Source organism: Oryza brachyantha, chromosome 4, assembly GCF_000231095.2.
Source record: "Oryza brachyantha chromosome 4, ObraRS2, whole genome shotgun sequence".
NCBI lineage: Eukaryota > Viridiplantae > Streptophyta > Magnoliopsida > Poales > Poaceae > Oryza > Oryza brachyantha.
Window position 1 is genome coordinate 21013176 of NC_023166.2, and position 19113 is coordinate 21032288.

A 19113-nucleotide genomic window follows, 5' to 3' on the forward strand; every position below is an offset into this window, starting at 1 on the left:
ATGATGGTCGATAATTTTCATTTAGTTTAATTTCAGGTGCAGCTATAGCATATATGTTTTCAGTTTTTATGAAATAGTAGTGCTCATTTTGAATTATTCAGTTCAAAACATACAATATGTTTTTTCGCGTTCTCCTCAATCTCTATTATATGGCCCGATTACTGGCTTTTTCATGATAAATGGCCTAGATAAGCTGATGAACCAATTTAGGTGGCATATACATTTCGGTTGAATTGCTTAATGATCTGCAATATTTAATTTACAAACAATTGAGTTAACTATAAAGTTAAAAATATTTGTAAATATATATAAAAAAGTTCCTATGAAAATCCATCATCCATGTACCATGGCCACCTGAACGGCTGCACACCTGCACCGACTGATCAACCTGATTGGTTGATCTTTGTTTTAAGAAATGTTTGTATAAGTTTTATATTATCTATTTCTCATTAATAATTTAAGTTATTTATACTATTTTAATACTTTCATAATTTTTGTTTATGTCATATGACTTATATATAAATAAAAAATAGTTTTAAAGACTTATATTACCAAGTTCGTATAGACCACTCAACAACTTAAAGGCCCTCTTGTCTCTCTTTGCCTATCTCAACCTTTGAGTAATTTTACGTAGCATGTCATTCTTCTTCGTCTCATCTCTATAACTATAACTTAGTTATTTCAAAACAAATCAATTACGAGATTAAAAAATAATGGAGAAGGGCTTTCCTTGTTCTATTCGCCCATGAAGAGGCGAGGGCACAGTGATGACCTAATTGCCTATAAATTATGGATGTATGAAAAAAAGAAAATTACATGTTATATATCGATTTAAAAGTTAAGATTGAAAATAAACTAGGATAAAAACATCCCAAAATTAACTCCGAATATAAAGTTGAAAATTAAATTTTGACTTATGAACATAAGTAGAATAAGTATAAAAAAAAGTACGACAGGGATAGGTTTCATAAACATGATATTTTGCTTATACGGCTTATAGTGTTCATAGGGATTTAAAACCAAATTCTAAAATATAAACCAAGATGAACAGACTATAAAAATAACTTCTAAATTAAATTTTTAATTTTAATTTTTTGCAGCAGTTTCGTTAGCTGAAGTAAAGTTGGATGAAGTGCTGATTTAAAGGGAGGGTAATGTAAAATTTACGAGAAACACAATTCGGTTCGCGCGGTTTTAGTCCCCAAAATCAAAATTGCTTGGTCTGAAAAGAGAAAAATGGGAAAGCGGCTTAGAGATTAGAGACGATAGCATTTGATTCAGAAATATCCATTTGAATCTCTCGCGTTTCCCTTAGATTCGATCCCTTCCTCCCCGCCGCCATGCTTCCGTCGCACCTCAACGGCCACTCCCCCCTCGCGCGCCGCCGCCCGCGCCTCTCCGCCGCCTCGCCGCCAGCCACCGCGGGATCCGATGCGTCGGCGGCGTCCGCGGACGCGCCGCTGGCGGAGCACGACCGCATCTACTTCCAGTCGTACTCCCACATCGGAATCCACGAGGCCATGATCAAGGTAATCCACCGCCGATGTCTGTACCCGCGTTTCAGTTCCCTCTCCGTTCAAACCCTAAACCCCAACCCCTGCGCGTGGGCGGGGTCCGTGCTGTGAGGCCGCCAGCCCGGGCCGCGATTTGGTTGGATTGGATGACGAGTTCCGCTTTGCTTGGCAGGATCGCGTTAGGACGGATGCTTACCGCTCCGCCATCATGCACCACCAGAAGTTCATCGAGGGGAAGGTAAATCTAATTGCCGAATTGGGGCCAGATGGTTTCAGTGTAATGTTGTGATTGGTTTGAAACTGTTCAGGTTGTGATGGATGTGGGGTGTGGAACTGGAATACTCTCGGTGTTCTGCGCTCAAGCTGGTGCAAAACGAGTAAGCTACAAAATCCCTCCGCTGAGATGAATGGCCAATTTACATGCATAGCGTAATGTTTGGGTCATACTTCTGTCGTGCTAGGTTAGGTCTAGTCTTTTTACTTTTTTCATGATGCAAAATTAATTTGACCGTGCTCTCTCATTCAGTTTAATCCTGCGTTAGTGCAATGAAGTATATTATGTGCTGATTCAGAGGTAGTTTTGCATGCTTGCAAATTGAACAGCAATAACTAGTGCTGTAAGATGGATTTTTCTCCAATGCTTTATTTTGTCCTTCATGAAAGAAAAACTAGCCTAGTTCTTGTTTCTGAAAGAAAAAAACAGCTTAAGTCTGTCATTTCCATATCCTAACAAACATGACGTGGATATTGATGGCCCCTGTGTTTTCCCCTGATCCGAAACTAGATGGTCTTGTAGTATATGTCACTTAATTTTCTAACACTAGATTCCCGTTTTCACCTATCTATTTGTCTGCCTTATAACAGTGAGCTTTTTCTTCAAATGGACTTACAGGTGTATGCTGTGGAAGCTAGTGAAATGGCAACTCAGGTAACATTATTTTGTGAATATACTCTAATTTTAACTTGTAGTATTTCCGTACATTGTTTGCTATTTTTCTCTTATTTATGTGTGGACCATTTTCGAGTTTAAAAGTATGCTCGTTATATCATATAAGGACATAGAATACACAATTGCAAAATGACTGCACACAAGTGTATTCCCATGTTGAACAATGACCAGGTGTTTTTAGTGGTCTGCATAACAACGATTGACACTGAAGCTTCCTTCTCATCTTTGAAATACCAGTTGCCACAGGAGAGTGCATGAAAGTATATTTTAATAGTGCCTTGATCTTGATCATTGCAGATATTGAATATAGTGCCATATTTATACTAATATAATGGATCATGCTATTTTGAAAAGTAACTACTCTTATGGGTATGCTGCATGGCAAATAAATGTCTTCTTGTTGCACAGGCTCGTGAAATTGTAAAGGCGAATAATCTGAATGATAAGATCGTCGTTGTTCATGGACGTGTTGAGGTAAGATTCTGCATTCATGTTATTTCTATGTTATATGCATTTCCTCAATCCCTCAAAGTATGTTTTTGCATTATTTATTTTTTGTGTAATGTGCATGTTTTGGTTACTTTTGCTCACTGGAAGAGTTATCTGCATTTGCTGTTGTTTTAATGAGTTGGGTTTATATTGAACACATGTTTGGATGAGCAGGGCATAAAGCTTGTGCTTTCTTCTATATTTTTACATGATACAATCTCTGGGTCATTATTCTTTCTAAATATATTTACATTAGCATTTTTACATCTTTACTTTTTTATCTGCATTATTTTTTTAATTTATGTTGAATTGACAGTGCAGGATGTTGAAGTTGAGGATAAGGTTGATGTGATAATATCAGAGTGGATGGGTTATATGCTTCTCTACGAGGTACATTATTTTATATATATGGTCCTTGTTCCATTGTTTTCTGCATCGCATTATGATATTTTCTTACTTTCCCTAGTTCTATTCTCTTCTAATCTGCAGAGCATGCTGCCTAGTGTCCTTTTTGCAAGGGATAAATGGCTTAGACCTGGTGGTCTTATCCTTCCATCTCATGCTACGGTATAACTTATCACATGACATTTTATTTATGTAAATAAGATAGAACTAGGGGAAATATTTTACTACTTTTCCAATCAATTACCTATTTGCTAGTGCTTTATTGAATTAATTTAACTGTAATTCTAAGTTGAAGTAGTCATATGTGGTACGAAATATTATTTCTTGGAACAAATTACAGAACAGTTCTTAGCCTGATGAACTATGTATCCTTCTTTCCTAGCTCTTCATGGCACCCATAACAAACTCTGAGAGGTATGAAGGCAGTGTTGATTTCTGGTCTGATGTCTATGGCATCAATAGTAAGTTAATATTTGTTTCATTTTCAGACTCTGATTATCCATCATATTTCATCATCTCACATAGGATGCTGACTTTTACACGCTATAACTCGATTTCGTGCTTGTACTGCTACAGTGTCTGCGCTTGTGCCACTTGCCAAAAAATTTACATCCGAGGAGCCCTCCATTGAAATAATCGGTGGAGAGAATGTTTTAAGTTGGCCATTTGTGGTGAGTCTTCACACTATTCTGTGGGTGATAGAATGTTCAAACAAATAACTATATTTACCTGTTGAGGCTTATTAACGTCAAATCATTATTAAATTTGTAACTTATTTATGTCTGCTTACAGGTCAAACACATAGATTGCTACACATTTAAGGCTGAGGAGCTCAAATCTATCACAACTAAATACAAAGTTTCATCAATGATGTTAGGTGAATTGTCTCTTTGTCCTGTATAATATTATTCCTGGCACTGAATCTGCTATTTGAATAGCATCTATAAAATCTTCAATCTTCATCCACATGCAATTTAATATATGAAACATGAATGCTCAGCTGTATTTTTCATTATTTACTCAGTTCTGAAACTACTGATTGGTCTTTGATTACTCAACTTCCAGTTTATAAATGATAAATATCCTACCTTAATCACGTCAAAAAACATCACACCTTAATCTGCTGACAAAAAATCTCTCCCATGTGAAGCTCCCATTCATGGCTTTGGTTTATGGTTTGAAGTGGAGTTCAATGGCCCTTCAAATCCCTCTGACAATTCACCTTCCGATCTGAATCCACTTGATGTTATTCACAAGAAACGGCGCCGAGGATCAGATGATGCAGTTCTGCTGTCCACAGCCCCAGAGGATGAGCCAACCCATTGGCACCAGGTTCTGATTTCTGATATGGTGTTTTCCTTAATTGAATTATTCAATATATTATGCTATTCCTGCTCTTTTTGGTGTAATATTGTCATTTCTTGTTCTGCAGACTATTCTGTACTTCCCTGATCCTATAGAAGTGAAACAGGACCAAATTATAGAAGGTTCTGTAACAGTGTCTCAAAGTGAGGAAAACCCACGTTTTCTGAATATTGAACTACATTGCTCGTAAGTTCCTGTGACAGACTACTATTGTGTTGTCTGGTTCAACACAGTTGCTTGATAGATTTCTAGTTATAATCTTGTAGTTCAATGGATTCAAATTTAGCCAAGCTACACACGCTCGCTGAGTTCCTTATACTAGCATGCTGTGTTTTGAATTTTGTCCATGGTGTCAACTGTGAATTCAGCTGCCCATATGGGAATTGCAAGGATGACAAATTGCATTCATCGCCTGCCTGTACTGCTAGTGGATCATTTTGTTGGATGTTGATATGGATGTTCCTTTGTCCTAACAAGTTTACATCTATGTAGTGCTATAGCTCGATTTAGATTATTTTGAACTTTTTATCAGTTTTTGTTTTAAGAAACTGTCATGGTTTATGTATATCACTATATTGGTACAAATTTTGATTATTACTGGAAATTGCCCAGTTCCTTGTTCTCCCTCTCTGACTCTATGTTTGTGTACAACAGAACGGGAGGCCAAACGTTGGTGAAAGATTATGCCATGCGATGAATGTTGTTCTTAGTTGGCTGATCCGGATTCTCCAACTTCTGATGGTAAGATCCTACAACTTGCAAGAGGGTCTCTTCTAATAACCATTAACTGTGGTCATTGGCTATTGATGCTGAATTCCTGTATGTGTGTCAACAACAGTAACCAGTATTCCTCCGCTTATTTTCTTTCCTCTGTTCTTTTGAGTTTTTCCTCATGTTCTTTTTCTAGTTTTGGATTTTTAGATGTAACGGGCATGAAAATTTTGTTGGACTTCATGATTTCGATTTGCCATGTGCTTTATTTTGGTGGATGTTTTTGCGTCTGTGTCTTGTCTGACTTTGATGCGCTTAACTCCGAGTCTCTGTCTCAGGAGTCAGGATGAGATGAGGGTAAAGCGATAAAAGATAGGAAAATGGAGATGAGCTGTTTTTCTCTTCAACCAAAAAGGCCACAACGTAACCTTTACCTGCTGTGACATTGAGCTTTTACTTTCTTGAGACGCTTGTACTTTAGTCGTTGTGACAGCCTGCACAAAGTGACGCTTTCTTTGGTGGTGTTCCAGCTCAAAGCGACCAATGCGGTTGCATTGGACCTTTTGGTTTCAACCCAACCGTGAAGCAGGATGTAGACTTAAGTTTCTGTCAGATAGATTGATTGAGGAATCTCGTGATATTCTCCTTTTTGCTGCGGTAAACTATTGTTAAGCAGCTCCATCTTTTCACTTTTTCTTATGCTTATAAGCTAAAACTTGAATGTCCAACCTTAAAATTAGAGTAAATTTTGAGTTTTTTTATCATAGTTTGTTTCTCGGTCTTGGCTTTTAGATCATAAAAAACACGTATATAAAAATTATATTCATAAATTATTTTTTATTCGTAAATATACTGATTAGCTTTTTCCTAAAACAAGCAGAACAATCACCCCAAAGGAGTCTTTGTATTAAAGCAAGTGCTACTGATTAGTCTGATACAACTATATTATGTTTTTATCTGCCGCAGTTGCCATCATAAACTTTACCTGTTGAATTCTTACTTCCCGGTGTTGACTGCTGACAGACAGCAATTGCCAGGTGCTTTGAGCATGCATTCGTGCGTGTGTTGTTCACGTGGATGCGACTGACCCTGTTCTTACTTTACTAATCCTTTCCCTAACACTGCTCTGTTTGAAGTCTCTTGATAATTTATGTTGGGCGGGATCTTACGTGTGCATCATTTCCCGCAGCAAATGGCTGCCTGCGTTGTCTCCACGTCTGCACAGCACAGGTCAAGTTGAGGTGCTACATTATTGGCCCAGGACATCACCCCTGCCCTAACGCAAGCGAGGCCAACATGCATGTCTGCATCAGAGGCTGCCACGACGCATACGGTAGTAGAATAGAACTAAACCAGCCACCAACAACTACCCAGGTTTATTTGTTAACGTATCATTCTCAACTTGCATGCATTGTACTGGTTAATATGACTTTTCTTCGTGCACCTTGTGGTTAATATGGGCATCAGCAACCATATGTAACAGTAAGTACTTGCATTTTTTTTTTCAGGAAAGGCCTATCTGATGATGCACTTTCCATAGTACAAAAGTACACTAGTATCTATCTATACATACGTACGTTCCTACTCCGTATATGCCATAATTGGCAAGCACGTCTATGCCACTTGAGAGCTATACGTGTTACACGTATGGAGTAGTAACATACACGTATTTGGTAGCTCGTATACTACATAGTATATGCTTTTAGCATGTATTGGGTCCGAAGCCAATGAAGCCGTTTGCGGAGTCGACGGTGATCTGGATCCCTTCCTGCTGTATGTTGCCCAGGATGGAGAGCCCCGACGACGACGGCGCGAACGCCAGGCAGTAGACGCCGCCGCCGACCTCCACCAGCAGGTTCCTCGCCGGCAGTGTCAGCACGGCGCCCTGGTCGAAGTAGAACGATACGGTCGGCACGCGCACGCTCGTGTACCCGCTCAGGTCGTAGCACGTGTCGAGCAGCGACACCGCCGCTGCGCGCGGGAGGTCACCCATGGCGCCGGCGAACGCGTCGCGCAGCGCGGAGTAGGCCTCCTGGGGGAGGCGTGTCACGGCCGTGCCGGTGTCCATCACGACGCCGCCGTCGCCGTCCTCGGTGAGCTGGAACAGGCCGTCCTGCAGCGGCAGCCGCTCGCCGCCGACGCCGATCCCGGCCAGGGCGACGTAGTAGAAGCTCGACGCCTTGTTGTTGCGCACGAGCGGCACCCACACCGCGCCCGTCGGGACGGCCTCGTTGCGGCCGAGGACGAGCGAGCCGGCGCCGGCGCCGGACCCGGTGCCGCGGCTCGCCAGGCAGTAGCTGAACGCGCCACCTGCCGCGCCGGCGAGCTGCGCGACGATCGACATGGGGCCCCAGCCGAGGCCGAGCAACCCGGCCGCTCCGACGAAGAGACCGCTGTTGCGGTGGCCGCAGCCGATGGCGACGCCCTGCACCGCCGTGCCGCCGAACGTGAGCGTCTCGAGCGCGAGCTCGCCCTTGGTGTACGACCCGTCCCCGTACGACACCTCGTAGTCGCACTTCTCCGCGTCGTCGCACCCGGTCCGCGGCAGCATCCGGCAGATGGCGGAGCCGCAGGCCACGCCGGAGAAGGACGACGAGGTGGCCGGGTCGAAGAGCGGGTCGGTCTGCGCGTAGCACTGGTCGCACGGCCGGCACTGCACCCAGATGACGTCGCTGCCGGAGTCCACGACGAGGTACTGATCCGTGGGCGGCGAGCCGACGCCGACTCGCACGAAGTACTCGCCGCTGCCCTCGCCGAGGCCAGACACCACGTCCGAGCCCAGATCCTCTGGGAGGTACGTCGAGGCCAGCCGCTTCACCAGGTACTCGACGCGGGCATTGCCGCGCGCGACGAGGCCGAGCACCTCGTGCCGGCGCGACGGGTACGTGGCGCCGGAGACGGCGTCGCGGTGCAGCAAGGAGAGCGAAGGGTTGCGGCTACGGCGAGCAGCAGAGGAGGACGCCGACGCAGTGGAAGAAGATCCCGACGCCGACACCGACGCCGCCGCCGCCGCGGTGAAGTTGTGAGGGTTGATGTAGTGGAAGCGTGGCGGCGGGGAAGCGTGCGAGACGATCAGCACCGAAGTGGCGGCGAGGACGAGGCCGAGGAGGACGTTGCCGTTGGCGACGAACTGCATGGTGTTGTTGGTGAGTTTGCGCGCGCGCTTCCCTTCGTGTGGTTGAAATCGCTTTGGAATAGTGTGCGCAAGCGTGGGCGAGCTGGTGGATTTATCTCTCCCTGGAAGGCTGGCCGGTGCGTGTCACTAGCAATTAGCACAGCACTTGACCACTGCAAGTTTGCTACTTAGTGTACTGAATAGTGGCTTAGTTGTTGGGAGTAGATATCTTCACCTTTCGGATCTTTGACGCTAACAATTCTTCTCTCATGTGTGAATTTACATGTTGGAGGTTGAAAGCCATTCATGAATATTCATGAATGAATCAACCACTGCTTTAAGAAAAAAAAAGGGGATCGAATCTAGTCATAGCACAAGACTGAAGGTAATTTAGTTTCTGTCTGTAAAATGCAGAAACCTGACTAACTTTGTCCTACGGATGATTTGAAAGGTTTGGACCAGGATCACTTCACAGTTCATTCAGAAAATTCTAATTCAGGAATTAACTTGTCACCAACTCACCATAGTAAACCTTTTCTTGTCGTGATCACCATCCTGGCAATGGGAAACCTGAAGACAAATGGCATTCAGCCTCGTGCAGTCGTGCGTGCGTGGATCAGTGGAGTTGGATTACAGTCAGTTTGATAGCGAGGCAACATGATTCAGTTTTGGCCGTTTTGGGGTTTTGAATCTTTTAAGGTGATGCCCTTCCTCTCCCTTTAATAGTTTTGCATGAACAAAAAGGCCTTTTGCATGTAGATTCGATATCGCCCTTTAGCTTTCCTGATGCTTCTTTTCTTCTTCGCCGGCAGATGCAGCACACAAACAAATATTGGTATGTATATGCTTGCTAGTTCCAGTTCTGACAAAAGTACATGAAAATATGGCAAGTTAATTAACCATTTGATGCCACATTGTTTTGCTGTAATTCTGACAGATTTATGGAGGCATTCAACCATGGAACTCAAGTAGTAATAGATCGTTACTGACAAGTATTCCCTGTAGCAGAGCAGCAGCTTGCACAAGTGTCATGAACTGAACCTACTCGATCGCCAAGGTAAAAAGAAGGAATAACAATCTTTATTAATCTTTCTTGCTGATTGGCGATTGCAGCATGGTGACGACTGACGAGGACTGACTGATTGAGTTTTTGATGTGTAGTTGCTTTCAGATGTCCTAGCCTGTACCGATCAAAAGCATGCTGGACCGCAGAAAATTAAGCTCCTGTTTGCATGCTGGATTAGCCTTTAAGATTGGTTCTGAAGACTACAGATATTAAAGAAAAGAATTGGTGCTAGATGAATATTCAAATTAGCATGCACTCTGATATTTTTACACTTGCTCACCAAGACAAGAGATTATGTACAGAAGCCAGTATATAAAAAACCAGTAGTCCATTGTACAATCAAACATCAAAGGATAAACAGAGTTTACTATATGTACCATGCTGCATCTAGAAACAAAACGTTTGCATGCATGCAAATACATAATCAATACCTGATTACAAGAAAGTTACTATCATTGTTGTCTTTCTACAACTAATTATGATGTGCTTGTGAGTGGCATGAGTTAGAAAGTTAGGTTTCTTTTGCTTACTTTGCAGGCTGTGGAGAGGGATTGTGTGTGAGCATATACTACATATCATCTAATATATGCAAACACATGTCACTGTTTAAAACATGACATCTGAGTCGGCCGTCTTTCTGTCGTTGAAAATAAGTTGTTCAGTCCCTTTCCAAGGGTTTCAAAATGGTGTGCTTACTATACCAACCACTAACAAGCAGTCAAACGATCAGGTTAGTTGAAGTGTTGAACGTAAAGTTGCAGTCCATTGCTCAAAGATTAATTAGCGTATGATTTGCTCCTGCCACTAGTGCTATAATTTTTTGTCTACATTGTAATCGCTGTTTGTTGCAAGCGTGATTATCAAAAGCCGACTGCAAAAAGTGTCTCATTTTGTTAACTTGTACGGCCGAAAATGACAGATTCACACCATCTTTATGTTAATCTCATCTGTTTACATGATCAGACAAGTTGTTCTGAAATGCTACAGCCATTTTGCATATATATTCTCTACTAAATGCACACCTTCACGTCTAAGATACAGAAACACCTCCTTATATTTTTCTGCTCTCTTCCGACAGAAAATATATTGTATCATTCATATGAGATTTAATAGTATCTATACTTTCTGTTGAGTGGGAGAAAAACAGTTATGAAAGTGTTTCTCATCATGAACGTGAAGGAAGTAGCTACACCTGGTAGTAGGATTTAATTTTCCTATTTTATATATATATATATATATATATATATATATATATATATATATATATATATATATATATATATATTCCACGCAAATATGGTGTTTCCGTTTGATTAACAATTTAATTAACTTGACAGAAACTTGGTTCTAAATGAGAATATATAAAACATATTTTAGATAACGATATACAATACAAATATAAGCTCAAGTTATCATAAGTACATAAGAAGCTGCCAAAGCATTAAACTGCTAGCCTGCAAGTACGCACACACATGCTATGATGGCACAATGAATCAGATGGTTGGGGAGAAAAGGGCGGATTAGTTAAACAAACTGAAAGAGCAAAGCATGCTTACATCCATGAGCGAGTGAGTGCTGAAATAATAGAGGGTAGGGGTGGGGAGGCGACAAGGAACTAATTCAGGTTTGGTTTAAGTACTTAACTAGTAGTGGGGATGTCACCACCACCAGCAGCAGAAACAGCTTGCTAGTGAAAGAGCTCGAAAGAAAGGATCGGATTAGCTAATGAATTAATCGAGGTTTTTGGTTTAATTACGTTAGCACCTTGGCTCTTATCGGTGGGAGGCACACGCATTACTATACCACTTGTCGAATTATTGGAGGAACGCAATCGGATCAAAATCAGCAACAAGAAAAAGGAGGAGGAGAGAATAACGAGCATGCTAGAGTTGATAAGATAAATAGTTTTCGTTTCGATCATCCAGATGGCCTCTATTATGGGTGATCATATATGTGATGTCCTTCAAACCATATGCACATGCACTCAGTCCAGGAGGCGTGACAAGAGCTGCTGTGAATAGAAGTACGAGCTGAAGTAGCCATGGGTGGACGGCGGCAGTGGTGCTAGCAGAGGAGAGTTTCACTTTCCAGCGCTCCAGTTGTAGCTGGATCCTAGCCCAACGGTTAGCTCGTCTAAAAGTGACCAAACTGGACTGTAGTGGCAGCTCATCTAGCGCGCCACCGATTTGGGCTTTAAAGTTTTGGGCCTTTTCCTCGGTTTGCGGCATGTGTGATCTGCCATGTCGTTCAGCTTGCCGACCCACGGCGCCCAGGGCCAGATAAGTGGGCAGTTTATGGGCCATCCTGTGCGGGCTGACGAGATCTTCCGATCCACTCCGCCTGGTAGGCCTCCTCGGTCCGCAGCAACAGGTAGGAGTACTAATCCCTCTGTCCCAAAATAAAATAAACTTTTCATCATCTATATCATTTATCTTATTTAAAAAAATTTAAAAAATAATTTCACATAAAGTATTATTCATAATTTATTATCTAATAAAAATAAAAAATATTAATCGTAAATAAATTTTGAATAAGACATTAGCTGAACGGAGGTGGTGGTACGCATCAGTCGGCATCACGACCAACGCTAGCGAAGCGATGCAAATGAAATCTGCACGGTTGGTGACTTCCGGAATGCGGTAATGCCACGCAGATCGCGTCGACCATCTCGTCGCGGCAAAACAGCATCACGACGCAAGGTCGTCGTCGTCGTCGTCAGGTGATAGATTAGTCGCATCATCCGATCAATCATCACCGTCGTCTGATCGCCATGCACTAAAGCAGTTAGCAGTGCAGCCTACAGCTGTGGTTGTTTGCAAAAGCCGATAAAATGCCACGATTTCAGCTGCTCCTTTTCGGCTTGCATGGGCGCAAAAAGCCACAGGATCAGCGTCCAAAGCTCCACCATCCAGGTCCCCCATCAGGGCCAACTCTGTTCTCTCAAAGCCGCACACCACAGCTTTCTCTACAGTAATAACCTCTTCATCTGTCACACTGTGACATCCTTTTAGTAACAAAAGCACTTCTCTCCCAGCTTTAACTAATCTAATCTTTTTTTTAGTTCAAGAGAACCTCTGTTAGTCAAGCCGTGAGCCCACTATGAAAATATAGTTTGCAAAAGGTTTTATTCCGAATGCAGCATAAGTGAGTTTCAAGGCATGCTTGAGTATGATCAGAGTTTTCAGAACATAAGCTAAGAATCATCTTTACACAAATTTAGGGCATGACTTGGAATCCATGGCTTGCACAAATTTACAACTCCAATAGTACCTACAAACAGTCACAAAGCCTCCGTTCAAATTCACTTACGGATTCTAAATTTTCACGGGTAGCTCCTAAATAATGTATTTCATGTAAAATTTTGTATATAAAAGTTCATAATCCGACTTTTCTAAATTAAGATTTTCACTTATAATAGTTAATTTAATCGTTGATGACCTTAAATAACTATATAAAAACCAGATAATCTTCCAATCTCAACTATCTTAAAACACCAGTAAATTGCATGGTAATCTAAGCGGCAACGAGGGTACGAGACGTGAGCTGCAACACTGAAGACAGCATTTCAGACGACGCTGGCTGCTGTCCAGCACGACATGTCGAGCGTAGCAACTAGCAACCGCAAGTTCAATAGTATATATTAGCCAATTATTAGCTTCAATTCATCTATAGCCAATCTAATAGTCAATTCATACAATAGTTATCTATAAAACGTCAATACATGGTCCTACATGTCATACACATATTTTGTCTTGAAGTGCATGTAGCTTGCTACAAATTAGAGTATTCCCAACTCAATGACTAGAACGATGTCCATAATTAAATAAGTTGTCATCTAGGATGAAAGATGATGTGGCAAGTGAATAAATGAGAAAAGAGAATAAAAACATGTCTTGCATGAGACATGGTTTCTACACAACATTCAATATATCATGTGAGATAAGTAGCATTAAATTGAAGTATGAAATAATGATGTTCGCATTGGAAGAGTAGTGTTAGTACTAATTTCTTGATAATGTGGAGTTTATGAAAACTACATTTAGTGTTATAGCTTACCTTTCTTCTCTCTTATCTCTTTAAAATATGCTTATAGTTTGCTTATAGTCTGCTATTGTACCTGCTCTAACCGATTACTCATCGAGTGCAACTGCAACCGCCAACATCAAAGTCCTTTTCGCGCCCACACGTGTCATACGATCCACCGTGACAACGGTAAAAATTTGTTTTTGAGAGAAATCTCCGAACGCTCCGAGGTTTCAGGCTCCCTCCCATGGCGCAAACACATGAACACAGTAAATGCGCGCGAGGCTCCTCTTCCCGCTATAAATATTCTTCGCAGATCGCACTCGCCTCTCCAAGAAATCCGAGAGAAAGTATCGCAGTTTTCTGATCAGGGAGGAGTAGCAATGCAGCTTTCCAGGAAGCCGCTTCTGGCTCTGCTTCTGGTGCTGGCCGCTCTGCCGTCGCGGGCAATGGCGGGCCACGACGGCGACGGGCCGCCGGCGGCGGCGTGCTCGCCGGCCGACCGGGCGGCGTTGCTCGGGTTCAAGGCCAGCGTCTCTGCCGACACGACGGGGATTCTTGCCACGTGGGAGGGTGACGACTGCTGCGGCGCGTGGGAGGGCGTGTCGTGCGACGCCGCCACGGGGAGGGTCGTCGCGCTGCAGCTGGAGGCGCCGCCGCCTCTGCTGCCACCGCGGCGGCATTACATGGAGGGAACGCTGTCGGGTTCCCTCGGCGGGCTCGAGTTCCTGGAGACGCTGGTGATCCGCGACATGGCGCGGATCGGGGGCGCCATCCCGGCGAGCCTGTCGCGGCTGTCGCGCCTGAAGCAGCTCTACCTCGAGGGCAACCTGCTCGCCGGCGGCATCCCCAGCAGCCTCAGCAAGATCACCTCCCTCCAGTACCTGTCGCTCGCCGGCAACCGGCTCGAGGGGAAGCTGCCGCCGGAGCTCGGGTCACTTTCCAGCCTGGTGCAGATCAACCTCGCCGGGAACAGGCTCTCCGGCGAGGTACCACCGAGCTACAAGAATCTCTCCAGGTTGGAGTATCTTGACCTGAGCAATAACCTCCTCTCCGGTGCAATTCCGGCGTTCTTTGGGCTGCAGCTCAGGAGCCTTGCCTTGCTCGACCTTAGCAACAACAGCTTCTCCGGCGAGATACCGGCGTCGCTGTGCTGCCTGCGCAACCTCACTGATTTCTCCGTGAGCCATAACAAGCTCACCGGCGTGATCCCTTCCCAAATCGGCAGCATCGCGTCTCTGAATTCTCTCTCCATTGACAGCAATCTGCTCGTAGGCTCCATCCCAGAGTCACTGTTCGGTCTGCGGAAGCTGTGGAATCTGAACCTGTCAAGAAACGGGTTGTCAGGTTCACTTCCTCCCGGAATTCGCCATGGATTGCCGGCAATCGTATCCATGGACCTCTCCCACAATCATCTCGTCGGCGGCATTGATCAGTTCTTCCGAAGCATATCAACACCAGGGAGGCCGACCAAGCTGATCTCCAGCAAGAACGCAAGCTCGGATATGTCAGTGATCTTTCTTCCTCGGGAACTGCAGCATCTGGACCTGTCCAAGAACAGGATCACCGGAGCGCTGCCGGAGTTCGGCGCCGGCGCGAGCCTGATTTGGCTCGACGTGTCAGGCAACGCCATCGGCGGCCAGATACCGGGCTCTGTCTCGAAGCTGAGCGGCCTCCAGAGGCTGGACATCTCCCGGAACAAGATCAGGGGCACCATCCCGGCATCCATGGCGGGGATGGCGAGCCTCCGGTGGCTGGACATGTCGGGCAACGCGATCGTCGGGAGGATACCGGACAGCTTCGCGGGGATGGCGAGGCTCCGGCACGCGAGCTTCAGGGGCAACAAGCTGTGCGGCAAGATACCGCAGGCCAGGCCGTTCAACCTGCTCCCCGCCGCGGCCTACGCCGGCAACCTGTGCCTGTGCGGCAAGCCGCTGCCGCCGTGCAGGCAGATTTGACGCCCGCCGGCGAGACGGATTGGCAGGTCTCGATAGCGTGGCAGCGAATTGCTGCCTTGCCGTGCAACCGCAGAGAGGCAGCGTGCTCCTCAGCGACATATATACTGTGGTCGGTGACATGGTTCGTTTCGGTACAGTGCAAGTGTGCAACACTACTTTGTGTAACATGTTTTAACAGGTTATAGATGTATCGTACTACCTTCGGTTTTAGACATACGCTTGATGTTTTGTCTTTAAAAAAATGTGTGTAATTACCATTGATTTAACCTGCTTTAAGTGTAACTTGTATATTCTTCTGCATTTGCACGGCATTTTACCAACCTCATTCTACTTTTAATAAACATAAACGGAATTGCTTATTAACAATTGTAATATAATTCATGGGTAAATTTTTATATACGTGTTTTTAATGATCTAAAAATAAAGATAAAATAAAGTACGATAAAAACAACCACAAAATTAATTTTAAATTTAAGTTTTAAATTTTAAGTTTTGGCTTATGCTTCGGCTTATAAGCATAGCACACTGATCGGCTCCTGTGTCAAATAATAAAGAGTCATATATTAACAGTTGGAAGGAGTACATAGTTTAATTTGCAATACCCCCTGATAATTTAGAAATTATTAGGAAGATGACAAATATATTGGTCAGATGACGTGAATTTTTCTAATATAGTAGTCAATATAATGGTCAGTATTGAGCACTGTAGTTATGTACTAATTATGTTTTACTGATGTTGTTTTTGGAGTAGTAATTATTTATCAAGGGGAGATGTCAAGGAAGGCCATTATCCTTGCTTGGTTGGGCTGAGCATTTTGTGTTTCGGCCATTTTTAGATCGGACTGGTCCTTATATGGGCCTAAATTGTGGCCCATACAAACAATGCTGTTCTTTTTTTACTAGTTGAGTTTGTGCTGAAATCTCTTAGCCAGGGCCTGCCAAACGCAAAGTATGAACAAATTCGCCATCTTTATTCTGATTTTCAAGCAAATTCACAGCACATGTATTTTTCATATATACATCTGAGTTTATTAAACCTACCCTGCAAATCTGCGAAACACCACGAAGGCCTATTTTTCCAATTTTTTCACCAAGAGAGCTGCCCAAGAACAATGAATTCACAAAAACTTTTAAGTACTGCTGTATCGGTAAATAGCCGTCGTCTACCACCTGCTAATCTCAACTCAACGGATGGATTCACAGAAATGGAGATGAACCGCGCGATCGATCGCGTGCATGTGCAGCTACGAGCTCGAGCCGGCCGAGCTGAAAAATCTCAGACCTTGAGCTTGAAGCTGCAGTTGTTGGAGCGGATGCGAAGCTGCCTGCCGACCTGGAGGTTGTCGACCACCAGGCTGCACGTCGCCTTCCCGGTCATCTTCCACAGCTTGACGGCGCCGAACTTGATGCGGATCGGAACGCGCGCCCACACCGTCAGCGGCACGAACCCGTCCTGCTGCTGCCGGGCCAGCTGCGTGGCCACGGCGCTGTCCAGCCTCGTCTCGCCGGCGAGCCGGATGAGCGGGCGCACCGTGCTCCGGTGCCCCTGGTACAGCGCCGGGAAGCCGCCGCGGCACAGCTCCGTGCCGTTGAACGACGCCGTCACCTCCCCGCCGTCGTAGTAGATGCCGATCCGCCTGTTCGGGTTCGTCGACGTCACCTCCACCTCGAACGCGTCGCTCACCGTCATGGACGTCGCGTTCACGTCGAACCGCGTCACGGTGAGCCTGTCCACGCGGAAGTCCGGTATCTTGGGCTTGAACACGGCGTACAGGATCCCCGCCGTGGCGCCGAGCGCGACGGCGAGGACGAGCACGGCGAGCAGCGTCCAGCACACGCAGCGGCAGCACCGGCGCCCGTGGCTCCTGCTCCGCCGCCCCGGCGGCGACAGGGGCGCCGGCGCGTACGGCTGTGGCGCGGTGATCGGCAGCTCCTTCTCGCCATAGCTCGGCTTCCTCCCCTTGCCGCCCTGCTGCTGCTGGTACTCCGGCGCCGGCGAAGGCGAGCCGACGCCCACCGGGTGGATCCTGTGGTAATTTGCCATTGGCAATCTCCTCTCCTCGATCGAGCTGCTTGCTTTCTTGCTTTGCAGCAATGGGAGAGGAGAACGACGAAATGGCAGCGTTGATTTGGTGAAAAGTTATGGATGTCCAATTACACAGTGCAATTTATACGGATGATTCGTGACACGTTTCGTTGGTTTGGTTGGGCTTCTAGACGAGATGGACTGATTAGTTTTTCAGGTGCAGCTCTTGACTTGGCTGCCATTTGCGGCCGCATGCGTAATTGACTTCGGGACTATTTTTTTTCTTTCTTCAAATTAACCACTCATCCGATTTTTCTTAACGGGCACCGTTGATTTTGGATTTATATTTAACATTTTATCTTATTTAAAACTTTTCCAAATATATAACATTATAATCATACTTAAAATTACTTAAGTAATAAATTAAATCATAAAAAATCAATCAATAATATTTTTTAACAAGACGAATAATTAAACGTATATTTAAAAGTCAACTATATCGATTTAAAGAAAAAATCAGAGAGAGTAGATCACACGAACCCGTGCTAATTCGGGCAGGAATGGTCGTGTCACTTTCCTGGGTTTTTATTTTTCTTCGTTAAGATTTCGTTTTTCTTCGCTAGGATTTTGACGGCTCTCTGTAATACGCGTTGCATTTAATCAATTAATCAATTACAGTAACACCTGGATTAGTTACAGATTAATTATCGTCATGTGATCGATCAGGCTATCGTCGTGTTGCATTTCGATACGAATTAAGCGTTTGAGAAAGCTTAGAAAAGTATGAGCTGCGCCCGTGTGTTACCACGCACGCTGAATCTTATGTCACGATCCGTACACCGTGTTGAATGGTTGTAAGTTGTAAAAGGAACGGAGTTACCCACGAGATCTCCGTGAACTTGAGAATCATCAACCCCCCCCCCCTCTTCTTCGTGTCTCTTCATGCTTATAAAAGTAAAAATTTTTATTTTTAATCTTAATTTTAAAGTTGATTTTAAGATTTTTTTTACCAAAGTTTATTCTTTAGTTTTAGCTTCTAGATCACTAAGAATATATATATATATATATATATATATATATATATATATATATATATATGTTTCATTTACAAATAATTTTTAGTTTGCAAATATGCTGTTTAAATTTTTCCATGAAAAAGAAATCAAACTATCACCCATGTCATGCGTACTTGGCGATCATAATTACCGACGAGATCACAGTGAAAAACTCTTGAACATAGCGGGGTAATTATTAGAGTTTTTTCGAAAAGAAAAGGTCAAATTAAATAAACAAAAAATAATTTATAATAAATTTTATATGCGTATTTTTAACCATTAAAAACTAAAAACTAAAAAAAACTTAAAATTAAATATAATCTAAAGTTAAAATTTTAAATTTTGGCTTATAAGCCTAAGCGAAAGCCGACGAGCACACGATCGAATACCATAATGACATCATGTCGTGCGTAGCTGCCGTCGAACACGAACCTTCA

The 19113-nt window shown here is 44.0% G+C and overlaps 4 protein-coding genes and 1 long non-coding RNA gene across 6 annotated transcripts; 3 read left to right on the forward strand and 2 right to left on the reverse strand.

Annotated features, from left to right (window-relative positions):
• The first annotated feature begins 1153 nt into the window (after nucleotides 1-1153).
• On the forward strand, nucleotides 1154-6710 carry LOC102705069 (probable protein arginine N-methyltransferase 6.1). Of its 2 annotated transcripts, none has more exons than XM_040523780.1 (14): nucleotides 1154-1529; nucleotides 1687-1752; nucleotides 1823-1891; nucleotides 2407-2442; nucleotides 2872-2937; nucleotides 3274-3342; nucleotides 3442-3519; nucleotides 3740-3818; nucleotides 3934-4028; nucleotides 4150-4234; nucleotides 4508-4689; nucleotides 4790-4908; nucleotides 5377-5463; nucleotides 6623-6710. In XM_040523780.1, the coding sequence occupies exons 1-13, from the start codon at nucleotides 1341-1343 to the stop codon at nucleotides 5417-5419; spliced, it is 1176 nt and encodes a 391-aa protein (XP_040379714.1). In that variant the 5' UTR covers nucleotides 1154-1340; the 3' UTR covers nucleotides 5420-5463; nucleotides 6623-6710. The 2 variants fall into 2 exon arrangements, with proteins under 2 accessions (XP_040379714.1, XP_006653878.2); XM_006653815.3 differs by lacking the exon at nucleotides 6623-6710 and adding an exon at nucleotides 5772-6167.
• A 401-nt stretch (nucleotides 6711-7111) lies between these two features.
• On the reverse strand, nucleotides 7112-8569 carry LOC102718827 (protein ASPARTIC PROTEASE IN GUARD CELL 2-like). Its single transcript, XM_006652963.3, has one exon. It carries the CDS (start codon nucleotides 8567-8569, stop codon nucleotides 7136-7138), a length of 1434 nt encoding a protein of 477 aa, XP_006653026.1. The 3' UTR covers nucleotides 7112-7135.
• Nucleotides 8570-9166: 597 nt separating this feature from the next.
• LOC107304113 lies at nucleotides 9167-9597 on the forward strand. Its single transcript, XR_001550107.1, has 3 exons — nucleotides 9167-9247; nucleotides 9361-9383; nucleotides 9486-9597. It is a non-coding gene; the product is annotated as an uncharacterized LOC107304113 (long non-coding RNA).
• A 4300-nt stretch (nucleotides 9598-13897) lies between these two features.
• On the forward strand, nucleotides 13898-15854 carry LOC102705340 (DNA damage-repair/toleration protein DRT100-like). The gene has a single exon (XM_015836132.2). It carries the CDS (start codon nucleotides 13898-13900, stop codon nucleotides 15593-15595), a length of 1698 nt encoding a protein of 565 aa, XP_015691618.2. The 3' UTR covers nucleotides 15596-15854.
• A 706-nt stretch (nucleotides 15855-16560) lies between these two features.
• On the reverse strand, nucleotides 16561-17740 carry LOC102705622 (NDR1/HIN1-like protein 6). The gene has a single exon (XM_040523568.1). It carries the CDS (start codon nucleotides 17637-17639, stop codon nucleotides 16872-16874), a length of 768 nt encoding a protein of 255 aa, XP_040379502.1. The 5' UTR covers nucleotides 17640-17740; the 3' UTR covers nucleotides 16561-16871.
• Nucleotides 17741-19113: the final 1373 nt, after the last annotated feature.

Bases quoted from the DNA above. Each gene is read 5' to 3' on its own strand.
- LOC102705069 (XM_040523780.1), top strand. From the start codon at position 1,341: ATGCTTCCGTCGCACCTCAACGGCCACTCCCCCCTCGCGCGCCGCCGC. The intron at 1,753-1,822 runs GTAAATCTAATT...GAAACTGTTCAG, and splicing joins AGAAGTTCATCGAGGGGAAG to GTTGTGATGGATGTGGGGTG. The intron at 1,892-2,406 runs GTAAGCTACAAA...ATGGACTTACAG, and splicing joins CTCAAGCTGGTGCAAAACGA to GTGTATGCTGTGGAAGCTAG.
- LOC102718827 (XM_006652963.3), bottom strand. From the start codon at position 8,569: ATGCAGTTCGTCGCCAACGGCAACGTCCTCCTCGGCCTCGTCCTCGCC.
- LOC102705340 (XM_015836132.2), top strand. From the start codon at position 13,898: ATGAACACAGTAAATGCGCGCGAGGCTCCTCTTCCCGCTATAAATATT.
- LOC102705622 (XM_040523568.1), bottom strand. From the start codon at position 17,639: ATGGCAAATTACCACAGGATCCACCCGGTGGGCGTCGGCTCGCCTTCG.